The 20,577-nt window shown below is 39.6% G+C and overlaps 1 protein-coding gene across 3 annotated transcripts in view; it reads left to right on the forward strand.

Moving 5' to 3' along the window:
• arhgap36 (Rho GTPase activating protein 36) overlaps nucleotides 1-20,114 on the forward strand; it is a 60,925-nt gene extending 40,811 nt beyond the window's left edge. For all 3 annotated transcript variants that reach the window (XM_073475505.1, XM_073475506.1, XM_073475507.1), the window contains 10 exons: nucleotides 269-337; nucleotides 10,316-10,629; nucleotides 13,367-13,580; nucleotides 15,019-15,074; nucleotides 15,430-15,580; nucleotides 15,662-15,810; nucleotides 16,519-16,695; nucleotides 16,778-16,866; nucleotides 16,953-17,179; nucleotides 18,195-20,114. In XM_073475505.1, the coding sequence (XP_073331606.1) occupies nucleotides 269-337; nucleotides 10,316-10,629; nucleotides 13,367-13,580; nucleotides 15,019-15,074; nucleotides 15,430-15,580; nucleotides 15,662-15,810; nucleotides 16,519-16,695; nucleotides 16,778-16,866; nucleotides 16,953-17,179; nucleotides 18,195-18,526 (1,778 nt within the window). In that variant the 3' untranslated portion in view covers nucleotides 18,527-20,114. The remainder of the gene's footprint in view (nucleotides 1-268; nucleotides 338-10,315; nucleotides 10,630-13,366; nucleotides 13,581-15,018; nucleotides 15,075-15,429; nucleotides 15,581-15,661; nucleotides 15,811-16,518; nucleotides 16,696-16,777; nucleotides 16,867-16,952; nucleotides 17,180-18,194) is intronic.
• The last annotated feature ends 463 nt before the right edge of the window (nucleotides 20,115-20,577 follow it).

The raw sequence follows: 20,577 nt of genomic DNA on the forward strand, positions 1-20,577 counted from the left end.
GAAAAAGATAATAAGCAAACGAGAGAGGAAAGGGAAAAGGTCGTAATGAGGGTCGTTTGAATCGGCGGCGAGAGGAAGACGAGATGATTGAGTTTCCAAAAGTTAATTTAGGGAGACAAATGTGTGCAGCAACCCTTTTATTAGAGTTGACAAGCAAGAAATACACAAAGCACTTGCATTTCTTAATAAATCAAAGCCAGATCCATGCACTCTTGGGCACCACTAACAGTTTTATTCATGGTGACTTTTTTCTTTTTCCCCCTCACAGAAATACGCAAGCGGAGAAAATCTCTGCGCAGGAAGTTTGACTCCTTCTCAAAGGAAAAGAAAGAGCGAGGTGAGTCGATCACACACACACAAACATAAAACCATCTCTGGCCACAGTTTGTCTCCTTTGATAATCTGTGTCGACGAGCTAATATGTTTTTTCCAAGAAGTCCCCGATTGACCCACAGACTGTGGTGTTTGTTACAGCAAATATTGTCATCATACACAAAGTCTCCTCTGTCCATTAGGACGTCCTCGTCCCACTGACGTCCAGTGGCTTTTTACCACTAATGGTCTCACATACTTGAAATACTGTGTTTATAGAGCTCGAGTGTCTCCGGGGCTGCAGACTGACTCATGGAGCGTTCAGTGACTCAAACTCATTGTCTCCGCTCCTTTCATGAGTTGCTGTAACGTAAACTTAATAATGAATGAACACAAACGTCCAGACAGTCATGCTGCGTCACCCTGCGGACGTAGAAACAGCTCCGTCAGCAGAGGGTGTGTTTACGTGCACACTAATACACTCATTACCGGAAATAACTAGCTTCAAGTGGTATTTTATTCAGAACACTTAAGCTGTCGGATGTGGGGTAATGTCCGTGGTTGCTCATAGTTATTTATAAATGTATTTTCTATGTCACAATTTGTAGGAATTCACATAAAAGATGTGACTTTATGGACGCTCTCGATCACTTCGTCTTCGCTCTGCTAACGGGGAGCGACAGTGGCTAACGTTTGCTTAGAAATGGAGTCCGCTAACATGAACAACCAAATTTTATTGGACCGAATGGATCAAATTATGACAGTCAAATGAGAGAAAGTTTTTTGGGTCCCAGACCGTCACGTGACGATGTAACTACACAGTTTGGCCACTATGGAAACTGTCTTCAAAGCCTGGCGCTCCTCCTGGAGGCTGGGTGTGTACACCTAAAAGTTTTCTAGCCTCCGGGTTTACTTCCTGTTTCCTTCCACTTTGATGTCTTTGCCAATTTTTAAATCGCTTTTCTCAGCTTGAAGAAAGTTGTGCAAATATGAAAACTTCACGGATCAAAAATTCATAATACAAAGAGCCCTAACAAAATCCCAATATTATTTTTAAAGCCGCATCCTCCGGCCCTGTGACCCACTGCTCAACCCTGACCTCCATGTTGTCCCTTTTGGGACTTTATCGCTTTAAATACTACTTCAGATGAAGCAGCTGCTCTGACGGCTGCCGTGGAAGAGTTTACATTGTGTCTGCGTCTTTATGTGACGCCACGGGACGTAATAAAACTTCAGTAATTGACATCCTGGGAATGTGACGGGGCTGATTATCGTGCATTTATATTGAGGTCCTGTCTTTCAGCGGGCTTCTGTATCCTTCAGTTTATGCGTACTGGAATATTAATATGTGTTTGGTTTCTGCAAACTCTGAGTTAAAGGTCAAACATCTCTGTTTTGCACAGGGGAGCCTCGCTCGTTGATCAGTCCATTTTTACGTGGGTAGTATATTTGTTTTAGACTTTAAACTTTTTCCTCCATGACGTTTTGCTTTTGTTCTTCACTGGGATGATCTCAGACGGAGCGGGGGCGTAAAAATAAATATGCCAAACATTTGCAACTTTATTCATTGTTTATATTTAACAATGAAGCCACGATCTACAAAACGTCACGCCTTCTCTTGCTCAGATTTAATTTGGATGTCGGCATCCACCCAAAAAGTCGAGAGGAAGTCTCAGTCGTAGCCTCGGTGTGCTGAAAACTTTCACTGTCCTGAACGGGAACAAAATGATCTGATTTCTTCGCCTCCCTCCTCTTCTTCTTCTTCCTCTAAGCCATGTAGCCACTCATGTGACCCCAACCTCTCATAAAGAGATGTTCTCTATTCTCAGGTGATTATCACAGCAGTGCAAGAGACCAGCCAAAACACACACACACACACACACACACACATTCCCGGGCTGTCTGTGCAGGTCTGTAAATCCTGCCTCCAGCCTCTTACACACAGGGACTTAGCTGAAGCTAACCCTGCTAATCAAAACACAGAACATTGGGGACCTGGCAGAGCTCTGCTGCTGGCTCTGCTCCTCTACTACTGCAGGCTCCACCGTGAGGCGTTCAGGGGTCAACAGGTAGCAGATTACATGCTGCAGGATTACAGAGTGGTCTGCGTGCAACAGTTTTGTGTATTTTGACCTTATATTACAAAGATTGCAAAATGAAATGCCATTTTTCTATTTAGGCCCATTTTAAGTTTCACATTGGACGTTTCCCTCGTGTCCGTGTATCATTTGTTCCTTTGATATTCAACCAAAATCAGAAAATGAAAAAAATATTTGTTATTTCATTATTTGCTTATGAATGTGATAGAAAAATCACATCATGCTTTGTTTTTCGTGCTTTTGATTTTATGCTCGGATCAAAAATAGGGAATTAAAAAAGCAGGCGACAGGTAAAATTAGCTTTTGATATTTAATTTCTCCGACTCGTGTGACCCAGAAGTTATTGATTATGGCTTTATTGACTCACACGGTCGGTCTGACTGGCGGTTTATGAGCTGTAGCTTTGCAGATGAACACAGATCTCTTCTCCTGGCCTCCTTTTGAACTTTATCTGCACAGTTTTAGCTTTCAGTTTGAGCATTTTCCATTTTCTGGCACTGCTTCTGCAGGGAGCAGCTGAGGTAGTGGAGCGAGTTAAATAGCCAAAATCAGGCCTAGGTGTAGCAGTTGGGTGCCGGGTTCAGAGTTGGTGCGTGCAGATCGAATTAGTGCCAAATGTTTATTTGGGCTGCCGAGTGTTAAGGCTTAAGGGCAGGCTCTAATTCAAGTAGGTCATACTGTGTGTCGTCCAACTGCGTCTAAAGGAAAGTGTTTGTACCTGAAGATGAATTCTGCGAATGGGGAAGCGTTCGTGGAGTCGCACTTACTGAAGTGGAGGTGCAAAAAACACACACACCATCACGCACTTCGCCAATTTCTCCCCAAATCTGGCATGATTTTAAGAAAATATTAAAAAGAAGTGATGAAGCTTCCTGTAGTTTGCTCCTGTGTTGTTTCACATGGGTTTACACTGAGGTCATCCTTTGTTAAATAAACACAGGATTTTAAATTCACTAAGCCTAATACCCTGGAGGACCGATATCATCATCCAGCTGCTGTGCGGTGAGCGACATGTTGGTTACTGAGCGCTCAGCAGCATCTAAATATATCTCGGCCAGTCTTCCAGTAACAGACGATGACCTGAAGACCAGAAATAATACGACTTTAACCAGTCAGACACACACAGCTGTCTTCCAGTTTTTGTGTTTACTTTACCGTTTTATATTTATACTGAAATATTGGCTGGTACGAGTGAGAATTTCTTTACTCGGATGTGATGTTGTGATGTTTTGGAGATCTGCAGGGCCGTAGCCAGGATTTAAGAAGTCATGAGTCCCCCAATGCCCAAAACCTGAAGTGAAAAAGGGAGTAAAATATTATCATCTGAGTCAAAACTATAACTGATTACATAAATAAATAATATTGTTATGTAAATAGTTACAAAGCTTACTAGATTTAGTCAGTTTTAAGATTTTATAAACCTCAAATGTTTTGACTGAACCAAAAAACCCTTTAAAGATTAAGATTATATAAAGGTTTTACATTTTATACACTGATCTGAACTGTCAAATAATAATGAATAAATGTCAAAATAAAGAGTTTGATAAATGTATTCTCATTGACAGAATTATAATTAATGCACAGACATCTTAAATCGTGTTAATTTAAAAGAACTGACGGAGGAAAATTATAGTTTTTAAAAAAATTATTTCCTGGTTTATCATCTTCATCGCATTTCTTGAAGATTTCACACAACAAAAATGAGAAAAAAATGTAAAAATATATATATGATCAAACTCAAAATGTTGCTAGAAAGAAGTCACAAATCAAAATCAGCCTCAAAACAACGAGTCTACTCAGTGTAGTTTGTGTGTAAAAGAATATAAACTACTTTAGGTCGATTAAAACCTGTGTAGACGTTAATTATCTTTTTCTTTTTATAACTCTGTAGCATTAAAGCCTCTGACCTCTCAGTTATCTAAACGTCCCGTTAGTTAGGCTGCCTGCAGCGTCGTCCAAAACTCCCAACCAAGCCGCCACAGCCAACTATTAAATCCTGAACTATTTACTTTACACAAGCAAACACTTAAAACACATCCAGTACAAGCTGCTAACGCTGTCAGAGCTGGCACTCCAGTGGTCAGCTGGGCCGTTCCTGCCAACAGACGTCAGGACGGAGGAATAAGCTCGGGTTTACTGATCAAACAGGACCATTGAGCGTAAGACACATTAACAGATGACATCTATTGATTGATGGAGTTCGTTCTTGTTGGCAGACTTTTTGTTTGTTTGAAACGTACCAGGCTGGTGTGTAAGGAAAACATCTCGAGTCTCTCCTGCTGCACTCAAAATGAGGTGGAAACATGGCAAACAGCTAGATGTTGATAAAGAGGTAAATGTGGTAATTACTGCTGTTGAGTCACCCAATGGGAAATTAATGAAGAGCAGCCTCCAAAACAAACATTATTCATGTTGTACCACACACTGAAACAATTAGAACAGGAAACAAATTGTTTTCACAACAGATGAGAACAAATATCATCCAGATTGGCTCAACTTCTCCAGGACGCCAGGAACCATTTCAGGATTAAAACCATATCTGTGTTTTGATCAGAGAAATTAAAGACTAAATGTAACACCTCCATCATTAATGGTGGTGCCAAGTCGCTGCTATGGAGGTAGTATTTCTATGAAATACCAGGAACTAGTCTAGAAAGCATCAGGAAAAGAAAACCACCCCTGAAAGGTAGGCCAACACGAGGGTTTGATAGATAGCGATCATAAGCTAGTAAGCTGTTATTGAAATTAATAACCACGACACATGAATAACCAAAGACAAGCCTTAACTAAGTAACTGACCAGGTAACCAGGCTGCTAAAAAGTAGCTTTGGATATCGTCGTTTACTTGACTTTTAGCATGTTTACAACCTATTATGTCTTACGATCTTATCTACTGTTAACAGCCAGATTTTGTGGGTGTCAACAACCGTGTAGCTTCGCCATCTGTTGTGCACATTAGCCATTAGCTGGTCAAAACTCAGCTCGTAGCCGTTCAGCAAGCCAGTGACTGTTAGCTTGTCCCTGTGGTTGCAAGCTAATGCTAGCTGGCACTTGGCCAACAAGGCACCTGTCAAGGAGCTTACCTATGAGGCCTGGCGCCTGATCTGATGTTGGTACACGTGGAGGAGGCCTGGTCAGATCGGATTCAAATAAAGAGGCAGAAATTTTCAAAATAGGGTGATAGAACGAGAGACTATTAACTTTTTTTGGTCACTCCCAAATTTGCTCTTTTCCTTAAAGAAATTAAGAAATTCCCCCTGATAGATCTTGATTTGTTGCTGAAATTACCAAAACAATCTTTTTCCCCTGAAACTATTAAGTAGTTTTTGGCTAGCATCCCTCTGGATTAACAACTGCTCACAAAACAAGCAGATTTATGTCAGATTTTCTGATTATCCAAAGGAACTTAGCCATGAAAATCGACGAGGACTTTAGGAATATTCCTCAAACTATCCTGTAGTTGATCCTCTGTTCGCATACAAAGTAGTAAGTGTTTTAAATTCACATTTTATCTGTTCTCCTTTCTGAATATTGCATTTTACTGAGAAATATATGCAATAACAGCCTCCTTTCTCTGTTGGTCAAACTGTGAATGATGCGTCCACGTTGCTGTATGAACTCCTGAATAAACTCCTCACACATCCTCCGAGTTATTTCCAGCTGACTCGGCCCCGTACCTTTAAGGCTTTACGTGGCATCCTGCCAGCCTGCCATGGCAGTCTGACCTGCTTGGGACATTTCTTACCAAGTGTGACTGTGCACGTGTGTGTGTGTTAGTTGTCCATGTGTCTTCATTCAGACTACACTGTGTGTTGTCACGATTCTGCAAACGTTTGCGTGTAAGGACTCCACCCTGCTGCCCGGTGTTTCCCGTTTGATGCATGTGATTGACACATGCAGAGTGAGCTCTAATGCCTCACTGGCCTTTTTGAACATCGCTGTACGTGGGTGTATTTTAGGTAACAATCGCTTTCCACTCAGGGTTGGCAGGATGTGCCGGTCGTTGGACGGCTCATCATCCTCCCAAATGTTTGAGGCGATCCTTTTTCAGAGGCAACGGATAATTATTGTTTCTATGAAGACGCTGCTGTGAGATGTCGCAACTAGATTCAAATTTTGTTAAAAGATCATTTTTCTTGATTTTAGTGCAAAAATCTGCATTATTTTTTTCTTCTTTTAAAGGGCCGATTCCAAAAATATGGCCAGAATTTGAATTTTCAATTATTTTCAAAAAATTGTGGCAGTATGACACCTATGTACTGTGTTGCAGAGATGTCTACCGAAGTTAGCATGCTAACCAGCCAGCCCTAGGCCTGACTCTTAATTTGTGGTCATTTCACAAACTTTTCAGTCAGCAGTGTGTGAACTTTTGCAGATGATACATTGTTTTCTCTTGCAAAAAAAGAAAACGTCCAGTGCCTTTCAGATATTGATATTGAATGTTTTTATTTTTCTGGCAGGATTGGGCATCCGAAGATTCTTTGTTTGTGGTAATTTCACAAACTTTTGAGATTCAGTCAGCAGTGTGTGAACTTTTGCAGATGATACGTTGTTTTCTTTTGCAAAAAAAAAAAAAAAGCATCCAGTGCCTTGTAGGTATCATATTGATTATTTTACAATCACGGGAGAAGCAACTGATTTAAAAAGTATCCAAGCAGAATTTTAGTAAAAAAAAAAAAAAAAAAAGGTCAGCACGATAGTATCAGCAAACTTTCATTTATTTTCCTCATTCATTTAACTTTCCCTCCTGCAGCGGCTCTGAGAACCGCTGCCTTAAACGAAGCCATTGCTTTTGTTGTTGTTATTCCTAATGCCCTCAATTCAACCCTCTAACTGGATCTCAGTGCTGTGTCACAGTGTGTGCGCCACAGCTGTGGTCGTGTGACGTAGCAGAGCGAAGGATTTGCATTTTTAGCCGAGGTGCTGACCATCAAACTCATGTGATGACAGCGACCTCACTTGTGTTGCCTGCCGCCTGTTAACAAGGGTGTTGATTTAAGCCTGTATCAGTCTGAGTGTGATGTCTGGTTTCTGGCTGTGGCTGCTCTAACAGGATTACCGGTTGATCCCGCTCTTACCTGCTCTCTCCATCCACTCTGTCTATTCTTATACCGCTTGTCTACTTCAATGTCTAATCTCTCTCCTAAGTGAGATCACTGCATTCAGAAGTTAACAAGGTTTCATTTCACCATATCCGACATAATTCTTAAATATCAGCTTTCTCAGTCATAATCTGCGTTTTTTCCGCTTGGTTTCACACATGAAAAGAAATTCTCCTGAAATTTTTTTCACATTTTCACAGATGAAAAAATGTTTTCTCTCCCGAAAATGTTTTTTTCACTCGCTGAACAAAATTCAGGGGGGAAATCGCTTGATTTCACAGATGATTTTTTTTTTTCACTCTGTTTCAAAAATGGAATTTTTTGTTTTCTCTCCTGACCTTTTTTTTCATTTAGTTTCACACATGAAAGAAAATTCTCCTGAAATGTTTTCATATTTTCACCGATGAAGAAAAAAAAATAATTTAATTTTCACACACAAAAATCTCGTAAAAGATTTTTCTCCTGACTTTTTTTTTCATTTGGTTTCACACATGAATTTTTTTTTTTTCACATTTTCACAGATGAAAAAAATGTTTTGTGTCCTGACAATTTTTTTTCCACTCGGTAACACAAAAGAAAACATTTTTTTTGTTTGTTTGTTTTTTACAGAAGCCCTAAAGGGCCATGCATTCATACATTTTATTTCCTCCGTTTTCCCGTGATAATGAGTTAATTTCATTTGTTTTCTCGAGATCTCGAGTTATTATCTCGAAATAACAACTGCCGTTTTTCCGAGATAACAGGATAATTATCTCGAGATCTCGGCCTTGATTGAAAAGATATGTGACTCGGTGATCGATATGCTCCTGCTCCTTTGACATTGCTACACTGAATGATGTTTCCTGCAATGATTTAATATACTACACTATCATTTTGTTTTCTCAAGATCTCGAATTAATTACATCGTTATCTCGGGAACACAAAGTTTCGTTATCTTGAGATCTCGAGAAAATTATCTCGTTATCTCGGGAAAACGTCAGTTGTTATTTCGAGATAATAACTCGAGATTTTCTCTACTGAATTCTTTATTTTTCTGTTTCACACATGGAAAAAAATTCTCTCCTGGCAATTTTTTTGCTCCTGGAATTTGTTTTACATGATTTCACAAATTATTTTTTTTTCTCGCCTGATTTCTTTTCTTTGTTTTACAGGGGAAAAAAAATTGGTTTCACATAAGACATTTCTTTCCACCCGAAAAATATTTTTTTCACTCTGTACCCGTATTTTTGTGCCTAAACCTAACCAAGCCACGACCTTTTGATGTTAAACAGTTCAAAAGTCCTAAGTCCTAATAAGCAATCTGTTTGTCAGCAAGCTTTATTTTGAAAGTCTAAACAGACGTTACATACGCTGTACTTTGCTAACTTGACCAGAGAGTCATTCATGACCAAAACTGACACTAGATTGGTGGGTAGAGCGTCATAGTTTGAAGCAGAAGTAAGCAAGACATGATGTAGGTGTTACTGTCTTTTATTTTTTCAATTCAACTCAAAATGACCATTTTCAAAACAAACAGACTATTTATTCACACACAGAAAATATCTAAAAACACAAAATATAACAGCAGAAAGACTAATGATTAAAAGACAGAAGTGTTAATGGCAATTCTGACCAACACTGTCCAGAACCGCTGGTACATTGTGTTCGTTATTGCTCTGTGAACAAAAGGAGTCTCGCCCTGAAGATGAAAGTTGAATCTTCTTCCTGTTTGGAGTTCAGACGGGATCAGCAGAGAGGAATGTGTTCTGTAAATACAACAAGACTCAGTCCAGTTCAGCTCCAAACACTGATTTACAACATCACAGAATAAATTAATTAATCTGCAAAACTGTTGTTATTGGAGAAGAAGAGCTCAGTCTGATTAGTGCTATTTTTTAAACCTTTCACCGTCCACATGAAGATTCAGTTCGACTGAGGAGAGAGGGGAAAATATTTGCTATTTCCATTACAGATGTGATATTTCTCTCCTACAGAGCTGACACCAGACACATTTAAGAAATATTTAACATTCAATACCAATACTGACAACTTTCCCATCCGTTTTTTTCCATTATCTTTCCTCACATATGTCAACAGTGCAACTTCAAGATCTTGTAAAAAAAATAAGATGTGGGTCTGAAAAGACAGCATCGTGCAGTTTTTATAACACCAAATAAGTGTATTTTTTTTTTTTATTCTTTGGGGGAGTTAGAGCCACTTCACCATATCAGGCAAACATTTGCAATGAGGACTCTGTGGACTGTCAAATTGAGCCAGACTGATACTGCACACATTTTTCTGCCAATGCGGGACAGATTTCTGCAGAGTTTGCTGGGAACTGCTGTGAAGGACATCCAGCAACAACACCAGCGAAGTCAAGTCAGTTTTATTTTCTTCCCAGGATGGGCAGTCATGCAACAGATGTGGCGTGTATAGAACAGAACATCAACAACAGCAGAGTAAACAAACTTTATTGACAGAATATCTGATACAAGCAGATTGTATAAAATATAAGTGAGGGATGTGCATCCAGGAGGACGACTGAGCAGGCCGAGGCATCGCCAAGTGGTCCCCGTGTTTTTGAGGAATCTACGTCTAATAGACTTTTTTTTTTTTTTGTTGATGTATTTGTGTTTACCAGCTAGTTGCTAAATTGGTCTATCAGCTGTTTGGTGCTAGGCATGTAGCGTATAGCCGGTTTATCAGAGCTTTTTCTGCTAAAAAAGGCTGCCTGCATCGGCTGGGAAGAAAAACGGTAAGCCTAAAGAAAGGTGCTAACAAGCAAGCATGAAATAACCCCTGTCCCTTCCTCTCCTCCGTCAGAATCGGCCCCCAAGGCGTTCGGGATCCCCCTCTCCCAGGTCATCGCCAACGACCGGGCCTACAAGCTGCGGCAGGATGCCCTGAAGGAGAGCAGGCGAGACTGCCTGGACCTGGAGGCCAGCGTCCTGCGCTTCAGGGCCGAGAAGAGGCAGTTCTTCTTCAACGGGAACAAGCCGCTGGTCAGCTCCTCGTCGATCACAGGAGGAGGTCCCGGCTCGCCTTCTGCAAACTCGGTGGCACCGGCGCCAATTTTTGAGAACCAGAACAAACCGTTGTCGCCTACGTTTCTGGATAACAGCGGCCGACAGAGGAGGGTGAGGCACAGCTTACTTCTTATGTTGAGGAACCTTCTTTATTTATCTTATTTCTCTTCCTTGTTTTTTGCTAAATTCCACATTTAATCATCAGCGGTTGTTTGTTTTTGGGTGCTTCCATGTGTGAGAGATTTGAATCTGTGCGTCAAGGGAAGAAAAGTTCTGATGGTCGGTAAAGTGAAAACTGGCAGGACAGGTGTGTGTTGATGCCAGGTTTAGTGTTACCTGTGGTGGGAATAGTGAGTGTGTATGTGTGTGTCCTGTAATGACGTCCTCCACAGTGCAGCTCACTAATCTCTGCCTGCATCTCCAGCTGTAAACATTTTCGCAGCGAATCCTTCAGTTTGTTTCCACAGTCGTGTGTGTTTGTACGAAAAATGCTGTGTTGGTAATCTGTGTGTGTGTGTGTGTGTGTGTGTGTGTGTGTGTGTGTGTGTGTGTGTGTGTGTTTTCATGTGCGTGAGCCCTCTGTGCTCGAGGCCGTCACACCCTGTAATCCTCTCCACGCTGGTCTGGAAACAGTTGTTATGTTAAGCCTGTAATGAGTATCATCACAGCCACAGGAGGACAGTAATTGAACCTGAACCAGCTATCAGTGCAGCGCCTAGGAATCAGTCACTGAAGTAAACACTGCAAACAACACAGGCAGAAATAATATTGACTGGCTGCGAACAATTATTATCTTCATTACTGATCGATCCTTTAATTATGTCTATAATGTCTATAAAATGTTTACAAAGTTGAGAAATGACAATCATGGATTTTGTCTTTTGGGGTTTTTGTCTTGCCCATCAAAAGTTGACACAGCCCGACAATGTCTTTGTTCAACGTCACATGCTAAAAGAGTAAAAATCCCATCTTTCTCAATCTAAATGGGAGTCTGACTCAATTTTCAGTAAAAGAAAGTTAAAATTTTGAGGAAAAAAGTTAAAATTTCGAGGAAAAAAGTTAGATTTATGTTTTTGCATCATACTGGCGGATATTTCCCAAAAAAACAAGTTTTCCCATCTTTCTCAATCTAAATGGGAGTCTGACAGGGAGGAAAAAAGTTAAATTTTTGAGAAAAAAAGTTAAATTTTTGAGAAAAAAAGTAAAATTTTTTGAGAAAAAAAGTAATTTTTTGAGGAAAAAAAGCAATTTTTAGAGAAAAAGAAGTAAATTTTTTCAGATTAAAAGTTAAAATTTTGAGGAAAAAAGTTAAAATTTTGAGAAAAAAAGTAAATTTTTTGAGAAAAAAGTTACATTTTTTAGATTAAAAACTTTAAATTTTGAGGAAAAAAGTTCAAATTTTGAGATAAAAAGTTAAAATTTTGCGGAAAAAACTAAAAATTTTAAGAAAAAAGTTCAAATTTTGAGATAAAAAAGTTAAATTTTTGAGAAAAAAGTAAAAATTTTCAGATAAAAAGTTAAAATTTTGAGGAAAAAAGTTAAAATTTTGCGGAAAAAACTAAAAAATTTGCGGAAAAAACTAAAAATTTTAAGAAAAAAGTTCAAATTTTGAGATAAAAAAAGTTACATTTTTGAGAAAAAAGTTAAATTTTTTGAGAAAAAAAGTAATTTTTTGAGGAAAAAAAGCAATTTTTAGAGAAAAAAAAAGTAAAATTTTGAGATAAAAAGTTAAAATTTTGAGGAAAAAAGTTAAAATTTTGCGGAAAAAAATAAACATTTTAAGAAAAAAGTTACATTTTTGAGAAAAAAGAGAAAAAAAAGTTAGAATTTTGAGGAAAAAGGTTAGATTTATGTTTTATTGATCACACTGACAGATATTTCCCATCAGTGATAGTTAACTGGGGTTAGAAGTGGTTCATTGGCTAAAATAAAAGTTTTCCCATCCGTCTCAATCTAAATGGGAGTCTGACTCATCCTCTTACAACCGTCTGGACTGTAGCAGCTCAGTGTTTACATATCTGACAACACACACACACACACACACACACACACACTCGGCTGCAGTCTGACGGATGAGGCTGCGGCTCTGCGGTGGCGTTGTCGCTGCGTCGTGTCCCGGGCAGTGACAGATAGATACACAGTGGGAGTAAAGGTTGAAATTAATGGCTGGAACAAGATGAATCGTGGAGGAGAAGAGGAACACTTGGACATTTTTAAGTGATTACAGCAGCAACTCTGAGGCTGGACCTCCTCCACTCGGACTGGAGAGGAGATTGATGGAGGTCTTTAAGGTTACCTAAACTGTCTCCTGGCTGCAGATTAGTTCTCAACAGCTTTTATGTGAAGTATGTCCTGCATACTTCACATATGAAAAGTGACAAAAATGTTGAGTGTGATTGCAGAAAAACACAGAAAACATACAGATTTTTTAACTTTCTGCACACCACACCACACTACACATCGCAGATCGAGTGAATACCCTCTAATTTCTGAGCTCTCGTGGTCTCTGGGCTGAAGTGCTGCTGGAAATTCCTCCTTCACGCAGTTGACGTTCCTCCAGAAACCATCTGCAGCTCATAGTCTAGTGATTTATATTCCTGTGGTATTCAGCTGCTCTGATATTTATTTGACAGCGATGTCAGATTGAGTGATAACAATCGACTCCTTCTGGCCTCGTCTCCTGACATCCATCTAAAAAACTTTCCTTCCATTTTCTCCTGCTCGTCTGTTTTTCTTCCCTGTTCAGTCTCTGATTTAATCTTTAACGAATCGTGTTTATAAGCTGACTATATGTTTTTATAAGTAAACTCTTAAATTGAAAAGTAAGCAGTAACTCCTTTCTCTGCAGGGCGGTCTGTCCGTGGACTCCATCTCCGACCTTGTAGAGAGTCAGTCTCGCCTGCTGGAGGCGCTGCAGCTCTCCCACCCGGCCGAGCTGGAACTGAAGAAGACGGCGGGCGGCTCGTCGGAGGGGAGGACCCAGACCAAGCTCAGCCTCAACCCCATCTACAGACAGGTGCCCCGGGTGCTGGAGAGGTGCTGCAGTCACATCGAGAACCAAGGTGCGTAAACGGGCCGTAGTTCGCTCGTGCCATTTTTTTTTTTTTCAATTTTCTTTTACTTTTTTCTCAGAAGGACAAAAAAACCCTCAGAATTAAAAAAAAAAAATGTAGAGTAAAAATTATATATATATAAAAAAATCAGAATTATGAGTTATTTTTGTCTTTGATTCTGATTTGGTTGAGGATTTTTTTTAAAAAACTTTTTTTTAACACTTTTTTGAAAAATTCACAATTGTGACTTTAAAAAAATACTTTTCTCAGATTAAAGTTTGAGGGAAAAAAGTCAGAATTATGCAATTGTTGTTTTTTTTTGCAATTTTCTGATTTTATTTTTCTTTTTTCTCAGAATTAAATACAGAGACAAAGTTAGCATTCTGAGGAAAATGTCAGAAAATTGAAGAAAAAAACAATTGTCACTTTTTTCTATGTCTTTTTAATTCTTAAGAAAAAAAAGTTTAAATTTTGAGGAAAAAACATTAATTTTTTGAGGAAAAAAGTTAAAATTTTGAGAAAAAAGTTAAAAATTTTGAGGAAAAAACATTAATTTTTTTAGAAAAAACATTATTTTTTTAGAAAAAACTTAAAATTTTGAGAAAAAAGTTAAAATTTTGAGAAAAAAGTTAAAATTTTGAGGAAAAAACATTAATTTTTTTAGAAAAAACATTATTTTTTTAGAAAAAACTTAAAATTTTGAGAAAAAAGTTAAAATTTTGAGAAAAAAGTTAAAATTTTGAGGAAAAAACATTAATTTTTTGAGGAAAAAAGTTAAAATTTTGAGAAAAAAGTTAAAATTTTGAGGAAAAAACATTAATTTTTTTAGAAAAAAAGGTAAAATTTTGAGGAAAAAACATTAATTTTTTTAGGAAAAAAGGTAAAATTTTGAGGAAAAAACATTAATTTTTTTGAGGAAAAAAGTTAAAATTTTGAGAAAAAAGTTAAAATTTCGAGAAAAAAGTTAAAATTTTGAGAAAAAAGTTAAAATTTTGAGGAAAAAACATTAATTTTTTGAGGAAAAAAGTTAAAATTTTGAGGAAAAAACAAATTTTTTGAGGAAAAAACTAATTTTTTTAGGAAAAAAGTTAAAATTTTGAGAAAAAAGTTACAATTTTGAGGAAAAAACATTAATTATTTTAGGAAAAAAGTTAAAATTTTAAGGAAAAAACATTAATTTTTTGAGGAAAAAAAGTTGAAATTTTCAAGAAAAAAGTTTGTGAATTTTTTTTTTTAAGTTACACACACACAAAGTTTAAAGAGGTTTATTTTTGCTCTGAGAAAAAAAATTTAGATTTTTTTTTTTTGTCTTTCATTCGGACAAAAAGTCAGAAGTCCCTTATCCTCTTCCGTAAGAAGTCCAGGTTCGGGTACATCCATTTAAATGTCCAGACTGAAGTGACCTTGTGAATGTAGATAAAGTTTGTGCTCCGTTTTGTGTCCTCAGGTCTTCAGACTGTGGGAATTTTCCGAGTTGGCAGCTCTAAGAAGAGAGTGAGACAGGTGAGGACACTTCACGTTGGCCCACATCGTCTATACAGCTGAATTAAATATTGTTCGTGTCAGGAGCATTCGGACGCTTTGCTTCTCGTACCACACTGTGAAAACACTCCAGTGTGAGTAAACGTCCTGTAATCAAAACCCGACTTCAGTAAAGGAACAAATCATCCTTCAGTTTGTCTGGAAAAACTCCAGATCAACACATCGAGGACATGTTTTCACTGGAATATAAAAATAATCTTCAAGTGAAGAGCTGATGTGTGATGTCCTGTTTTGGAGAAATCGTGTCCATCGGGGTAAAGCGACCCCTTGGTGACCTCTTGGTGTGTGTGTGTGTGTGTGTGTGTGTGCTCCTCAGCTGATGGAGGACTTCGACATGGGCGTGGACGTCCAGCTGGACGAGGAGCACAGCGTCCACGACGTGGCGGCGCTGCTCAAAGAGTTCCTCAGAGACATGCCTGATCCTCTGCTGCCCAGAGAGCTGTACCCCGCCTTCCTGCACGCCAACCGTAAGCGCACGCACACACACACACACGATGAACATCAGCATCACCTGTACCTGCACTGACTCCTCTCTGCGCCTCCTGCAGTGCTGAGGGGAGCCGACCAGATTCAGTACCTGCAGCACCTCCTCTACCTGCTGCCTCCCTGCAACTGTGACACCCTGCTGAGGCTCCTCAGCCTGTTACACACCGTGCAGAGCTTCGCCCAGGACAGCATAGGGACCAACGACGAGGAGGTGGAGTATCAATAACTGCAATATCTTGTGTTGCATTATGGGAATTGTAGGATCCAGCATCTTTTAAGACTTCTACCCATATTGGGTGATAAACACGAGCACGTCTTTGCTTCTGCTGCACCAACTTCTAACGTTCTTTATTTAATCCGTTCATGGCGAGTTCCCAGTTCTCAGCCCAAACACAGTCAGCTGATTGATAGCTCGACCCAACAGGAAGTTATCGGGCAATTTGAGACTAGAATACAAGCAGTTGTGAGAAAACATGCACACTGTCGGAGAGAAAAACACAACATGGACTTTGTTGTATTTTTTTTATGCACAAAAAGCAGATTTTCAGCAGGTCGAGGTCCCAATAAGCAGTTGAAAAATACAAAAAAGTGTTTCTATAAACGGTCAGCGATGTGAAGTTTACAAAGTTTGTTATCGAAAGTTTATAACAAGGGAAACTTCTGATATGGAACATTAATACTCGTCAATCTTTTTAACAGTTGTAGCTTGTAATCTGAATAAACAAAGCAAGTTTCGAAGTAGTTTCAGGATCTTAATGTGGAAAAATTGCCCAGTATTTCACAAAAACATAGGAAAGATTAAAGAAAACACAGAATAATTACATTTTAAAATATGTTGTGACTTAAATTTCTCTTATACAACATCTCAAACGGGTCAATTCATGCATTTTCTTTCTTCATCACTTCCTCCTCCATCCAGATCCCCGGGAACAAGATGACGGCGGCCAACCTGGCGGTGATCTTTGGGCCCAACCTGCTGCAGAGGGAGCGAGGGTCAGACTCGAGTCCTCACATCTACGCCCTGGGCATGGAGGACAGCACGGCCATCATCAGCGTCACGCTGGTGCTCATACAGAACTACAAGAGGCTCTTCACGGTACGGTCGCGTGTTCAGACGTACAATATGTGTCCAAATTATAAATACAGACTCATATAACTCTTCACTCGTGGCCCTCCAGGTTTCTGCAGAGCTGCAGCAGGAGGTCCTGATGAGTCTGATCCAGACCGACCCCGACATCATCGACTACCTGCTGCGAAGGAAACTCAGGTAACCACGGCAACCAGTCTGTGAAAAAGCCCCATCAGTATCACCGACTGGATCGCTGTGACATCAGGTGTTTGTCTTCTCCACAGCGGCAGTCATCTGACGGTGGAGAGCAGCAGCGAGTCGGGGGGTCGTCGGGATACGGGAGCGTCTCTGGACTCCGTGGGAGCCTCCAGCGGGAGTTTGTCTCCTCTGGAGCCGCCGTCGCCGCTGTTCCCTCCGGACGGCAGCGGCGGCGAGGGAAGCCTGACCAGCGAGGTCTTCCTCAACGTGCTCAAACTGAACCAGAACAGGAAGAGACAGGACGTCAGATACGGTACGACTTTACTGGTGTCACATCACATGGTTTGAGTGCCTCCCACCCTCCTTTCTTTCTTTCTCTCTCTCTTTCTTTCCTTCCTTCCTTATTTCTTTCTTTCTTTCTTTCCTTCTTCTTTCTTTCTTTCCTTCCTTCTTTCTTTCCTTCTTTCTTTATTTCTTTCTTTCCTTATTTCTTTCTTTCTTTCTTTCTTTCCTGTGAGAGTTTTGGAAGGTAAAAAACCCTTTATTTTTGTCAGGATCATTTTTTTAAATATCTTGTTTTTAGAGTGCAAGGAGAAATTCAAACCCACCTGGAAGAAAACATTTTTATTTTTTATTTTTAAGCAAATCATCGGAATAAATAAATAAAACAAGTAAACAAACTCCACCGAGCTTTTAGCTCATATGGAGATCAAAAGTTTTACAATAATCAAAATGAGTAGAACATTTTGTGCCACAGGACTTTAGTATTTATTACGCTGAGATATTTGGCATGAGATTTTAAAGGGAAACTTTCTGGACTGCATTATTACAGCAGGCTGTTCTTTCCAAAGCAAACAAGTCGCACGATGAAGGAAGAGAAGTTGATTTTCAGAAATGATGGTCGGACAAAGAGCAGCATCCTTTATCTGACAGTCAGGAAACACTGAAACAATGTTTTCCACCAGGCTGAATCTTTTTGTTCCACCAAATATTTAATCTGTTCAGCGTGGAGACAAACTGTCTACATGTATGGAGTATGTTGAGATCATAAACGTGACAACAGCACCACCTAGCTGTGACAGAGAGAAAGTGCGTGAAAAAATGAACATTAAATGCTGCTTTTAACAATTAAATGCTGCTATATGAACAGCTTTTTATCGTTTTGACCTTCACTTAACTCACCATGATCCTTTTTTAAAGTTTTTTCCAGTTTTTAGAAAGTTTTCAAAGATAATCTTCCTTTTAAAAGTGATTGAAAAGGACAAAAAAAAGAGAAAAGATGCAGAAAGAAAAGATAAAACTGTGGATTTGAACTTTTCCTCCTCCAGGTGACATCCCTCCAGGTAAATCCATCCGCCACATGCGTCAGTTCCACTCCCACCACAACCTGCTCAGCCTGTCCCAGTCCTCCTCCTTCTCCAGGCTGCACAGCCAGGACTCGGACTCCCAGGACCGCAGGGGCACGCTGAGCTCGGCGCTGAGCTTCACCCTGGGTGGAGGCGGAGGCAGCGCCAGCGGCAGCTGCTCCAGTCTGACCGGGTCGACCGAGAGCAGCATCTGGGTGAGACAGACGCCGCAGGAGGACAGCAAACCGTCACCGGCCGCCAACTTCTGGGACTTCTTCACCGGGAAAGGGTCGAGCTCAGAGACGATGGTATGATGGAGGGAGGTGAAGGGAAGGAGTGCGAGGTCAGAGGTCAAAGGACATGTTACATTTACAGAGACAACCTTTAAAAAATCAGAAGTCAAGAGTACCTCTAGTGGCGTCACAACGAGGCTGGACGATTCCTAAATTACCAACGTGAACTTTCAGCTCTGCGGGGGCATCCTGTCGCAGATTTTTGAGCTGGAAGTTGGAATTTCCCGCTTTTCTGGCACCTCTGGAACGCATCACGCCTGCGAACTCAAAACCACGAAGAAGAAAACAAAGCAACAATTGGAGAAGAAAAACACAAAAAACTGTTTTTTTTAAAAGACATTTTGGATTTGCGTTGGAAAAAGACTGATGGAAAAATGAAATGAAGAAGATAAAAAGAGATTAAGTGGAAGTTGATGCAGTAAAAACTGATGTAAATAATATAATCATGATTTTACACATGAACAACACTCGCCTGTACTACCTACATAACTAACCCTAGCTGCATGGATCCTCTAACACCCCCTTTATCTACCAGACTCCCTTTGGATTTCTGTTGTTTTAATGTAACCTGCAATAAGCTACATTCTCTTTAATCCTGAACTATAATTCAGCCAGCAGGACGATTCAAAACACTTGAAGACGCCTCAGCAATGGAGATATTAGCCAGAAATTAGAGATTAGATTTCTGTGTGCAACTCAGTGAGTATTCATTTGGTGATTTGGACAAGAAAGCCGTCCTGAAACTGCCTAAAAACTTTCATTTCTAACTCTGTAAGGACGTCAACAGTGAACTTTAAACGTCTCTTGGTTGGTTTGACAAAGACAAAGGACTGTTTTTGTTTCAGATGTTTTTGGTCTCGAGCATTTGGACTCGTCCCACTCTCTCCTGATATGATCTTGACTACAGTCCTGGTCGAAAGTATAAAAACTGTTTTAAGACAACTTTATTGATACAACACCCTTAAAAAACAGAGTTTACAGAACGTTTTGACAAAGTAAAAGCTGGATACTGATGGAAAAAATTAGCCTGATCTTAACCTTTGACGTCTTTCGTCCTGCAAATCACCACCTGAACGCTCACAGGCAAGAAACATCTTTGTTTTCAGGAGGCTGGATCCTCATGAACAGGTTTCTGTAGACCAATCGGACGTCAGGCTGGACCTGCTTCTCCTCCCAGAATGGGTCAAAACTTAAATTTCTCAGAGCATCTGAAAACATTACTACCTTTATTTAACCACAGGAGGGCGACATCCACCACGTCAGCTCCACCTGCAACACCTCTAACTGCTTCTCCCTCCCGTCTACAGACTCATGTAACATTATAGATAAACATATTAGTTTTGGGAAACAAATAGAAACTGTGCAGATGTTTTGTTAGAGCTCCACGTTTCCATTGTTGTACAGAGTCCGTCCTTCACCTCAGCCGGTGGACGTATCGTTCTGGATTCCTTGTAGAGAAATCTGTCTTGTTTTTGGTCTTTTTTTTTTGTCAGTGACATGTTTTGTTTTTTTTCTATATCGTTGTAAAAAAAACCCATCAAGGTGTGTTCAGAAGCTAAAACCATTGAATGTACCATCAAACCTGCAGAGAATTAAATGTCAAACAGCCTCTGAGTCAGTTTCTTTGTTGCACTGTCACCACTGAGAGGATGTTGGGAAAGGTGAGTCAGAAGACAAAAACCCCTCCAGTGGAAGATGATCTCAATATTTAGATTTTGCAGCTTTTTCTAAAGTTTTACAGCCGTTTGTCCTCCACGTGTGAGTCAGACGGAGCTGCAAGATACCAGAGGATAAAGAGTCAAAGTCGAAAAATCTAGTAAGTAAAAACTACAGAATCAAACACGTGGCTGCAGCTGTAATATTACTTTTTAAATATATTTAACTTTGCTTACCTTTAGCAGGAGATGTAAGAATTTCAATATTGGGAACTGCATTATAACCAGTGCGCTTCATTGCTAAGTTCAAGATGTAATATGTAACATTTCTGCACTAAAATGTCTAAAAAATGACAAGAGTTTGGTTAAAATATTCTGTTGAGTCGTGTTCTCATATTTTCCCAAATGTTTCCCACA

The sequence above is a fragment of the Pagrus major genome, chromosome 10, assembly GCF_040436345.1.
Source record: "Pagrus major chromosome 10, Pma_NU_1.0".
Lineage (NCBI taxonomy): Eukaryota > Metazoa > Chordata > Actinopteri > Spariformes > Sparidae > Pagrus > Pagrus major.